This window comes from Ictalurus furcatus, chromosome 4 (genome assembly GCF_023375685.1).
Source record: "Ictalurus furcatus strain D&B chromosome 4, Billie_1.0, whole genome shotgun sequence".
NCBI lineage: Eukaryota > Metazoa > Chordata > Actinopteri > Siluriformes > Ictaluridae > Ictalurus > Ictalurus furcatus.
Window position 1 is genome coordinate 2404947 of NC_071258.1, and position 11644 is coordinate 2416590.

At 39.6% G+C, this 11644-nt stretch overlaps 1 protein-coding gene across 1 annotated transcript; it reads right to left on the minus strand.

Moving 5' to 3' along the window:
* Nucleotides 1-718: 718 nt before the first annotated feature.
* Nucleotides 719-10820, minus strand: LOC128607178 (CBY1-interacting BAR domain-containing protein 2-like). Its single transcript, XM_053623869.1, has 9 exons — nt 10709-10820; nt 5858-6177; nt 5439-5507; nt 4536-4637; nt 4406-4411; nt 3342-3446; nt 3116-3229; nt 2044-2202; nt 719-1147 (listed from the first exon to the last, which is right to left on the minus strand). Exons 1-9 carry the CDS (start codon nt 10818-10820, stop codon nt 965-967), a joined length of 1170 nt encoding a protein of 389 aa, XP_053479844.1. The 3' UTR covers nt 719-964.
* Between the last annotated feature and the right edge of the window lie 824 nt (nt 10821-11644).

Genomic DNA, 11644 nt, shown 5'->3' on the forward strand with positions numbered 1-11644 from the left:
TCTGATATTACACAGACTCTCACACAAACCCGTGTCTCTTCCGGCTCTTCTGATTGGATGTGTGTCCAGACAGTCTGTCGCTTGATTGGTTGACCTGCCCAGTTCCTCTTTTGGTTTTTTTTTTGGTATCTTGATAATGTTTTGCATTAAAGGTTAGTATCTCTACAACCGCTTTAGCCACCTTTTCAGGTCCTTTTGTTGAAATGTTCGTTCTCCGTGCAAGAAATGAGCTCTTTGGTGTAGGTTTAACGTTTTTATCGTAAAAACCCACAACACGTGCGTTTATATTTGTCAGCGTCCATCAGTTTACAAAATCATAACCGAGCGAGCTGGTCACGTTTTCGGTCCGTTTGGTCATTACTCATATCGGTACGTTCCAGTACATTTTACATGCGGCAAGCGTTAAGCGTGTTCCGCATGGACGTTAAGGGATCCGTTACTGGAGTGTTCACTATGAGAACGGTGGAGAATTCCGAGGGTGGAGAATATCACAATGCTCTGGATCTTCTAAGCGTTGGTGCCCTCTCCTGTCCGAGACTCTCACGTTGCCTCGGGTTCCTCGCTGTTTCGAAACGAAACTCTCGCGGTCCTACGTCCGTTGATTTCGAGGTCGTTTACAGACCCAAATAGCCTTGTGGTGATTATGATATAGACTATAGAAGTAACCATAGAAGTGCATTTTATATTTAATGACATATAAACTCTATAACTCACATATAAATTGTACAGCATTTTAGGTTTATTTCTAATATTTACCTCGATTTCATTTTCAGCATTAAAACAGAGTACAGTCTTTAATAATAATAATAATCATCATCATCATCATTTTAATTGGGCAGTAAGTTCTGCTCTTCATATGTCATATCATTTACATAATTTATCGTCTATAAATTACACTCTATATCACATGATCACTGTTTTTTTGGGGTTTTTTTTACACACATGACAAATTGATGAACATTTCTCATTTCTGTCTGAGAGTTGTGGTATACTGAGACGCGTAGGACTGCCGGAAAGTCTGTGGTTCCTCCACGTCTTCCTCAGAGTCGTATCTCTCCTCCTCTTCTTCCTCTTCTTCCTCCTCTTCTTCCTCCTCTTCCTCTTCCCTGTCCATCTCCTGCTGTCTGCGGAAAGGTCTGTTCAGAGACTGAAGAAGAGAAACAGGTGAATGTTATTATTATTATTATTATTATTATTATTATTATTATCATTATTATTATTATTTTAAATGAATTCATTAAAGAAGAGAACATCATACTTTTCGACCATTTAGAGTGACGTTTAATGTCGTGGAACATAAGTTAGTTCCTGTTATCGGTTACGTTACAGCAGCTATAAACAGTCTATTTACAGAAAACTTAACAATAACGAAACCTAAAAAAAAAAAAATATCATCCAATCAGAATGGAGAATTCAACAGCGGCGTGTGTTTGAAAAATGTCCGTTATGAATGAGAATCTCTGATTCGCACTCACACCTGGTGAAGATAAGATATATAGTTGGTCAGTTAAAATGAATATAATAGTAATACTATGAAATCTAAGAGAAGCAGAGAGTTCTTTCGAGTGATGCCATAGAAGAACCCTTTTTTGGTGCTCTAAGGAAACTTTTGATTAATGGTGCCGGCAAGAAATGAAAAAAATGACCATCGTATAGTAGTATGTTATGTGGGAGGGCTTTAAGTGGTGGAACGTTTTGTGGCGACAACAAAGAATACTTCATTAACCTTGTTTAATTCTTTAAGGAACCAAAAAAAGGTTCTTTTATGTCACTGCTCTGAAGAACCTTTTCTAGCATGTTTATTTTTAGGAGTGAATGCTTCAGTAGATTCTAAAGAGCTCTTAGGATACCCCCTCCACCCTTCTTTAAAGGTTTAACCATTCGGAGAACCTTTGAGGAACCTTTTTTTTGTAAGAGAGAGCACCACCTTAAGGGGTGCTCGATCTCATTTATTATAGAAAGCAGTCCTAAGTCATGATGTTTCCTCTTTCACTACATTTACACGGATAAATGAATAAATAATTCATTCCATGCTTGAGTCACCTTTTTCGGCCGATCCGAGGTCCGCACGGGGTGAGAAAGGCTCGGCTGGTGAGTCAGTCTGAGTGTAGACTGAGTGGGACTCGAGTATTGAGGCACATTAGTGAGAAGAGCTGTGTTTTCCAAAAGAGGGCCAGAAATCTGGATTTGGTTCCTGAAAAGCTGTAGAACAGTTGTAGGACATCGTCTAATCAATTCTTTCACTTTTACGAGAACGATAAATTCGGTAATAATTCAGGAATAATATACGGGTCGACAAAATACAGCGTCGAAAAAAAAAACAAAGCACCTGGAACATCAATTGAGATTCTCTGAAGATGAAAATTAGGAATAGAATGATAATAAAATGTAATGTCTTCATCCATCCATCCATCCATCCATCCATCCATCCAACCAATTGTCCATCCATCCCTCCTTCCATATATTACTTAATTTGTCCATCCACTTATCTATCCACCTAACTAGCTATCCATCCATCCTTCCATATAACATTTCATCTGTCCATCCAGTTATCATCCATCCTTCTATCGATCCACCCATACATTCATCCATCCGTCAATTATCCATCTATCCACCTATATATTCATCCATCCATTTTACCTTCCATATACAGCAATTTGTCTATCTATCCTTTTATTTATTTATCTAACCAGCCATTTCTCCTTCCATCCATCCATCCATCCATCCATACACGCATTCAACTGTCCACCTATCCATCCATCCATCCTTCCTTATAGTATTTAATCTGTCCATGCATTTATCATCCATCCTTCTATCTATCCACCCATACATTCATCCATCCATCAATTATCCATCTATCCACCTATATATTCATCCATCCATCCATTCTACCTTCCATATATCAATTCATCTATCCATCCATTTATCTGCTTATCTAACCAGCCATTTCTCCTTCCTTTCATCCAACCATCCATTCAATTGTCCACCTATCCATCCATCCATCCATCCATCCCTCCCTCCTTCTATCTTTCTATCTATCTATCTATTGTCCCCTCAAAAAAAAAAAAGAGGGAAGAAGAGATTTCAATTATATACCGAGTCACTAAATATTCACCTCTAGATCTTTGTCAATGTCCATAGTTTCCAAGTTGTTGAAGGTGTGTGTGTAAACCTCCAGAGCTTTGGCATGGAAGAGCATCTCCACCATGATGAACTCGGTGAAGATCCTCTGAAATAAGAACATCTTAGTAAGTTCGGTAAATGTATAACACGATTGTTATGTACTGTGCTGATGGGCCTGCACTTCTTGTGTACGCTGTGCTGGAAACAAATTTACTGACCTTTACATCACAGAGTTTCTGTCTCTGGAAGTCCGTGATGGTCTCCTCCATTTGCCTGGAGCTCCTGTTGGCATTGCTGCTGGCTTTCTGCACGTTTGTTTCAGCCTGGGAAGGATTAATCAAATCAGGACATCCATGATTGAGGAACACAGATAATCAACGGTTCTGTAAACGCTCCATCTTACGTATGATTAGACACACATACGATAACTCCAGTGGAGAACTCACAATCTGAAGCACGAGAGCAAGTCCACCTCTGAACTAATTAAGGTTTTGGATTGACCTTGTCAAGGTCCTGACCTGAACCCCATTGAGAATTAAGCAGAATTAAAGCGATTCTGCCAAAGAAGTGGCCAAAGGTCCTCCAGAGTGATACCAAAGCCTGATCTCAAATTACTGGAAGCATTTGGTTGCAGGTGTTGCCGCTGAGATTAGCGCAACCACTTATCACGTTTCGCGGGACGATTACTTTTCACACAGGTGATACAGGTGTTGCGTAACCGTTTTCCTTCGATAAGTACATGTACGTGTATACGCTAATCTCTTTTTTTTTTCCCTCCTTACTTTTCCTCAAATATACAGTAAGTGTACACAATAAAATGTGCATTCGAAAAATCCAAATAAATTGTACAAAATAAATTTACAAGCAACAGAATTTAAAGTACAATAAAAACTAGAAGCATGCTTCAGCTAATTTTCTTCTTCTAGGGGTGCCAATAATTGTGACTTGTGTTAAAATATATATATTTTTAAATATTGTTTCTTTCTTTTTTTTTTTCTTAGAATAAATTAATCTACTTCAAATAAAAAGTTCAATTTCTATCATATTTTCAGTCCGACTGTAGATACACATGGTCAGCTCCAGAATTATTGGCACCCTGGGTAAAGATGAGTGTATAATAAATATTCATAATAATCAATATATTGGAAGGTTGTAGTAAAGTGTCGTACACTTGATAGATTTCCGCCCACGTTACTGAGAATGATTATTAAATGCTAAAATTAAAGACCACATTATGAAAATGATGTTTATCACAGATAGCATCCAGTCCCTCCATGATTACCTGTGTCTGATGGAGTGGATTAAGGACAATAAGCAGCACTTTATATTGTTGGAGAGAAAATATACAGTAAATAGTCAACCTGAAATATATATATATATATATGATAAACGTGTGTATTGCTGCAGGATACGATGCTCTGTCTGTCCCCTGGGTTCTTCAGCCGGAGCTTTTCCAACCTCTGCAGCTCTTTCATCTCCCTGTTACGATCGGCACTAAACCTCTTCAAGTCTTCCTGGAAATCAGAGGTGCAGATTCTTAATTGGAACTTTTAGGCCCTAGCATTACGATGAAATATTATTACCACATGTATATATATATATATATATATTATATATATATATATATATATAAAAATAGCTGTCAAACATTTTAAAACATGCTACAGTGTCTTGCATAAGTATTCGACCCTGTTTAAAACGTTAAAACGTTAAACGTTTTGTCGTTACGACCTGGAACTAAAATGGACTTACTGTAACTGGGATTTTATCTCATTACTCCACTTGTGTGCGATTAAAGTGTCGCGTGACATAATAAACACACCTGCTTCTGGAAGGAGACGTTACTGAAAAATAGCTAGAGTATGGTATGACAGCTACTTTAGAGGAGAAGCAGTCCTCTCTCTAGAGGAAGCCGTCCACTAAAATTTTACGCGTTTATTTCTAAAACGAAGAAGCATTATAGATAAGCTTGAAATGAGTAATAATGTCGAGAAATAGGTTTAATGATCTTATATTTGGTTCTTATAAAGTTTTACTATATTCAAGATATTTTCCCTTGCTACAGTAAGGTGATTTATTTATTTATTTTTATTTTTTTTGCAGTGCACGTAATGTGGAAAAGTTGAGGGGGAGGGGGTGAATACTTATGCAAGGCACTGTACTCAGGGATATGAAACTATCCTCATTAAGAAACTACGCTCTTTAAAATCACTCTCTCGTTCTTTACCTTCTCTAACATGTGCTTGTAATGGTGTGAATGCAAGGTATGGACTATATCAAATTTGCGTTAGATTAACTTGATAAGTTTAACTCACTCGTTTAGTTTTCACAATGTTCCCGTACGCCTTTAACGGGGAGACCACGCGCATTTCCAGCCTCTCAACCTACAAAGACACGACATCAGCTACGTACGGAAAAGCAATATTCCGAATGTTATTCAGGGGATATTTTCAAACATTTAAAAACGGCCATTAAAATCGTTTTTTATTTTGACCTGTATGCAACAATATGTATTGAAATGACGTATTTAACGCCAGATATTTGGTTATGATTGTAGTTTTGCATAATAAAATAGTACAAATACAAAAATAAAATAAAAAATGAGTCCAACTTCAAATAGTTGCACACGATCTGAAAATATATTTTTTTACACATTAATGTATTCATTTTAATACGAGTATATTTTCCGTAGTCGCTTCCGACTACGCGACATTAGATTTTCATTTCGTCTCACCTCGGCCTGTCTGTAATCCTGCACCATGGCTAGATCTTCTGAGAGGTTCTTCAGGCAGATTCTGAGCTCAGGGCCTTCGGTGCTGGCGTATTCGTGCAGCTGCTGGACGAGGGAGTCGGCTTTGTCTCTCAGTTTAGCCGTTTTGCGGGTGTACGCGGCGAGCGACGTGCAGAACTGACCCATGTACTTTTCAGCGTTGCTTATTGTCAACTCCATACTCTTCAGCTGTGAGTCTCTGGGGGAAAAAAACACACACTTATATAAATAGACAAGTCGAATTACATGCGATTGAGCGCAAAAGACGAGCGAGGATTGAAGCACTTAGGGATGTGATGTTGTAGGACGATAGTCAACGACGGGATGGTGTGATGAAGCAGAGTCACTGTTACAATCCTGAAGTTGATTATTGTCCAATAACGGCACATTCCCAAATGTTTTATTCCTCTTATACCAAAGCAGCTTGAAGCAGAAACTCCTCTGTCCTGAAGACTGACCGACTGGTACAAAGCTCTGACACTGGAGACTCCTTCAAATCTAGAAATCTCCTAACAGAACATTTCACCATATAATGATAATGATAATGAGTCTTTATTGATACGTTACAGCACGGTGAAATTCTTTTCTTCGCATACCCCAGCTTGTTAGGAAGTCGGGGTTACTATGTGCAGGGTCAGCCATGATACAGCGCCCCCTGGAGCAGGGAGGGTTAAGGACCTTGCTCAAGGGCCCAACAGTGGCAGCTCGGAAGTGCTGGGGCTTGAACCCCCGACCTTCCGATCAGTAACCCAGAGCCTTAACCGTCAATCACCTAATACATACAATAATCGGCGGTAAAGCTCTAACGTTAAGTTTTCCACCATCTTCAGGACAGAGGAGTTTGTGCTTTGTGTATTTCTCTGTGTCGTATCAAAGTAAGCAGGGGAAAAAACAAGAGAGACTTGAGAGGGAAAGACCGTGTATAGCGCAATAACGTAAGTGAAAACAGGACCTAACTTATTTAGCTTATAAGAGACTTCAGCACAGGGGTCTCCAACCTTTTTTCATTAAAGAGCTATTTATTTTTTAAATTTTTTTTTTTAAAAATGAAAGTGGCTGGGAGCTACTCATGTCATACAATACTTACAATCTTTCACATAATGTATCATAACTCTCACAATTAACAAACTGATATGCACGTGAAGGAGTCAGAGAAGAAAACACAATCGGAGAATACAGTTCTTTTACGGAAAACAGCACACGTTGTTATAGTTGTCTACACAGAACTATACGGTTGTTTACGTATATACATTAATGAAAGTCCAAACTAAATTAAACTGGAATATAAACAGCAGTAGCTTTTCAAATGTCGGCCTGCGTTCTGAACTAAAATGTACACCACGTGAATGAGAGTGCACGGTACATGAGAAAAGCGCATGATGGGCCACAAGTATGACATGAAGTGCATTCACGCTTATTTACAGTTAATGAGCTGACTGACGCTGCATCGATTCCACAAGAGAGGTATATGCTGGTGTGTATGCACTTAGGTTCACTCTTACGCAATCCTTTATATGGGCATCTGTCAGTCTTGTTCTGAATTTAGATTCGATCACGTTCATATCAGAAAACGCTGCTTCATAAAGGTATGTCGAGCCAAATCAAAGCAGATGCTTTGAGGGCAGCACATGTTTGTACATGAATGTACATGTTTGCACAGAGCAAAAAGGAGTGGCTCTTAATTTCATTGTACATATGTATAGTGACAATAAAAGGCATTCATTCATTCATTCATTCATTGGTGAATGTTCACGTAGTTTTCTGGGCCTACCAGACTCCAGAACTGTTGTGGATGTTGCTGAGGTTTCAGCTGGATATGATTTTGAAGATTAATAACCTCCATCTCTACAGCATTGACACTGAACAGTTCAGCCATCTGCTTTGAAATGTGATCAAGTCGTCCTTAGCACAAATGTAGCGTAAAGGAACGAAATGCGGTGCAACTTTCCTCACTTTCACTCACATTTATAACGGTCTGTCACGGCGTGAGGGTTCACAACGGACTCGGCGGGAGGATGTGCAAGTGAAGGTGACGTTAATGGTCGAAAACTGGGCCTGACGTTAGCCTAGCCTACTTCGTGGGTGTGCAGATATCACCAGTTAATTGACGTTCTTAAGAACAAACCAAGCCATGGTATGATGATTTCTATACTAAGCTAAGGTCAGCTACTATTTAGGTATCTAGTTACTCAGTGTCTGGAAAAAAAAGCTCGTATGTTCTGCTGCACTTTTCTACGCTTGGCTCCGGTCTCCATTTCTTACAGACTGAGCGGCTAAAATACATCAACGATCTTGCGTTGAGTATGGGCGCGACCAAGTGTACAACTGGAGCGGGGGGGACACACCTGTTTTCCTTAACAGACGGAAATATATGAAAAAGGAATAGACATGAATAAATAGAATGGATGAAGAAAAGACAGATCCGTTGGCAGGGTTCATTAAAGGGGGACATATAGAAAATATTTTGTACTGTATATTAGGGGGACAGAATGCGTGGTTACGCCTACGCTTGATTGAAAATTTGGAGTGACGGCCGATGTGGCAAATAAATACTACGTTTTCATTGGAGGGGGCGGGATAGGAAGTGGTATAGCCCACTCTGATTGGATGAAATCGGAAAGTGTCTCCAGAATGTCTTTGCGACCTACGTGTTGGAGACCCCTGCTTCAGGACATGCTGTTATAGGAAAATAATCAACTTCAGGGTGGTAACAGTGACTCCACGTCATCACACCGCCCTGTTGTGGATTAGTATCCTATAACAGCACAACAGGGTGTGTTTTATTGCTTATAGTGCTGTACAGTATATCTCCCAGCTCTAACAAAAGACGAATAGGTCGATAGAAGAGTATGTGCCTTAAAGAGTTTCCATTTGATGTTTCAGATCGGACTTCAGAGATATTAAACGGATCATTTGGAATGGCACTGGAATTGTACACAGTATGTTGTACAGTATCATAGTATTACGAAAATGACGTAAGCAGGTCTGTGAAGAATTTGGCCTATTTTTCATTGTGTCACCGTGCAGGTAGAGTATGATATGCATATTTAATGATCGAATCGAATCATCATACATCATTCCAATTCAGTCGTACCTGGAGAGGAGTGAAGAGGTCATGGTGGGATGAAAACTCGATTCTTGTGTTTCTCGACGTGGTTCTTCGGTTCTTCTCTGAAGAGCAGGTCACCGAGCGGTTGCTGTGGAGATGACAACAAACCAACTCGTCAGGTTGCACGACTTCACCTTCTTCTTCTTCTTCACCACACGATGGCAGCAGAGTCATTCTAGTGCAGCTTTTCCTATATGAAGTGGATTGGACACAGGATTTTGGTGCATGTTTCTTTGTAGTGTATGATTCTTTTGCATCGTTATGTGATCGCACATGTATGTTTATCTGTATCAGTGTGTAATAGTGATGAACAGGGTGTGGTGCTAAACCAGGTTTTGATGCTTGAACTGAGTTTCCCTTGAGGACTGTTGTTGTGATCAACGCTGCAGATGAGGAGCAACAGATCCTCCCTAAGGTACATATTAATGATGTGTCGTTCGCAGAAGAGTCAGTCCCGTGAGTCGGTTCTTTTAGGCGAACACGAGAGCCGATTCGCAGCGTAATGAATCAGTTCGCTTTCGTGAATTCCTAATGTAAAAATCTGAGTTGTACGTTAGTGCGAATGTATTTATCGAAGTTATTGTGGGTTTTGTTTGTTTGTTTGTTTGTTTGCTTGCTTGCTTTACACAATGCAATGCAAAGCAGTGCTGATTTGTTAATTAGAAGGTAAAATAAGATTTCAGAACAGAACAGTTGAAGCAATAGCTGGGCAAAAAACAACAACAACAACAACCCCAGAACAATCATATCCAAAATATTGCGTAGTTTGTCTGTTTAGAGAAAAAAAAAATGGCAATGACTCGTTCGGGAGCCGAAAGATCTTATCTTGCGTGGAAAGATTGTAATTGCGTTACTTTGTGGTGAAACTCTTTGGGATTTCCTTTGAGCCCCGAGTTGGGGGCGTGTCAGTAAGAAAACATGGCGGAATCAATGGATGCAACCTCTGTGGTTGATGGTAAATTTGTTGAAATTGAATGTTTACGATAAAACAATCGAATTGCCTGGACGAAACACGATAGCATTGTACGATTACGATATGAAGTTTACAGTAGCTTCATAAATGGATTAAAGATTTTTTTTTTTTGAACCAGACACACACACACACACACACACACACACACACACACACACACACCTGATGCACGTTTGTTGTTCATTTTCTAGAACTACAGTTTAAAAACTGCTGTATTTTTTTTTTGTAGTTAATTAAGAGAAGATACACTATCTCGCCATCTCGCGCCAACTAGACTGATTTGAACGCACCTGACGTCGCAATTACGACTTCCCAACTCGTAAATACGAACTTCCCAGAAGGACTCGAACCCACAGTTATTTGAGCTGACTCATTAAAAAATAGCCAGACATCCCATCACTAGTCCACGTACCTGCACGTCAGATTATACGACAGATTCTCTCATCATAGTCCTACAATCCTAAAAAATAGTCCTTTTCACATTTTGATTCTTTTGATCCAAAATATCTGACTTTGTTGCAAAGGCGCATAATTGTAAGCGATCTGGGTTCCGATTTTATTAAAGACGTACGGACTTGATTGAATTAGAAATGTTCAGACCGGCATCAGGTTATAATTCATGTATATCTTATTTCCTTTTCTTTCCCTAGCAAGCCATGGCATTAATACCAGCGCCAGAGCTTGGCCTCTTGGATTCTTTATTTGCTGTAAGACTCAGAATCTGAGAGTTCACCTTCAGCCCGACTCACAAGACAGGCGGCAGATCGTAATTCATCGCTGGCGTCTCTGCGTGGCTTGTTTTCTTTTCTTTCCTGTCCGGTCTCTCGAATTCCGTCCTCTCCCATGTCGCTCTCGGGGATGTGATGAGGTCAGAGCGCTTCCTGACGTGAGGACAGCGGCTCTCTGATGACCGTGATGGAGGAGGTGAGTGTTTACAAATGAGGAGAGAGTGAAATCCTGCCAGACCACAACCATAATACAAGACTAAGGCTGTCCCTGGACACACACACATACACACACACACACACACACATGCATGATCAGAACAAGCCAAATCTTCAGGCACGTTCTACGATACACAAACACGCGAACACACACTGCGGTGATGACGTCGAGGACGGAGGCGCCACTAAAAAATGCGAACGTTCTGGATCGTCTCTTATGTTTGGAGAGATACGAGCAGGACCAATGTACATCAATAGATACACACGGAAACTTATTTTCATTCAGACTCGTTCTACAACGAATGCATGCAGTTCACACCATCGTGGCGGCCATTTTCTTATTTATTTATTTATTTATTTATTTATTTATTTAAAGTATTGCTCTCGAGTCTCCAAATTTTTTTGAGGCTACGATACCACCTTTAAATGATCTTCAAACCTAAGTAACTCTTTTTTTTATTGTTATTGTTATTTTAGAAAACTATAAAAGAAAGAACACGTAGCAAATAATTTTTACGCTATAAAAAGTATTTAACCTACAGTAGCATCTCCAATATGTTCCAGAATGTAAAGGGACATTTACATTTACAGAATGTAGAGGGATGTTTTTATGAAACGAGTTCGTTCTTGTTATGTCTTATGTTATAACAGCTATAAACAGCTTTTTGTTTACCCCTGTGTCTTCTTTTCTCGCTCATGAAGTTCCTAAGACACAAAAAAAGCGT

Bases quoted from the DNA above. Each gene is read 5' to 3' on its own strand.
- LOC128607178 (XM_053623869.1), bottom strand. From the start codon at position 10,820: ATGGGAGAGGACGGAATTCGAGAGACCGGACAGGAAAGAAAAGAAAAC. The intron at 5,508-5,857 runs GTGAGACGAAAT...GTGTCTTTGTAG, and splicing joins AGGATTACAGACAGGCCGAG to GTTGAGAGGCTGGAAATGCG. The intron at 2,203-3,115 runs GTGAATATTTAG...ACTGTTCTACAG, and splicing joins ACATTGACAAAGATCTAGAG to CTTTTCAGGAACCAAATCCA.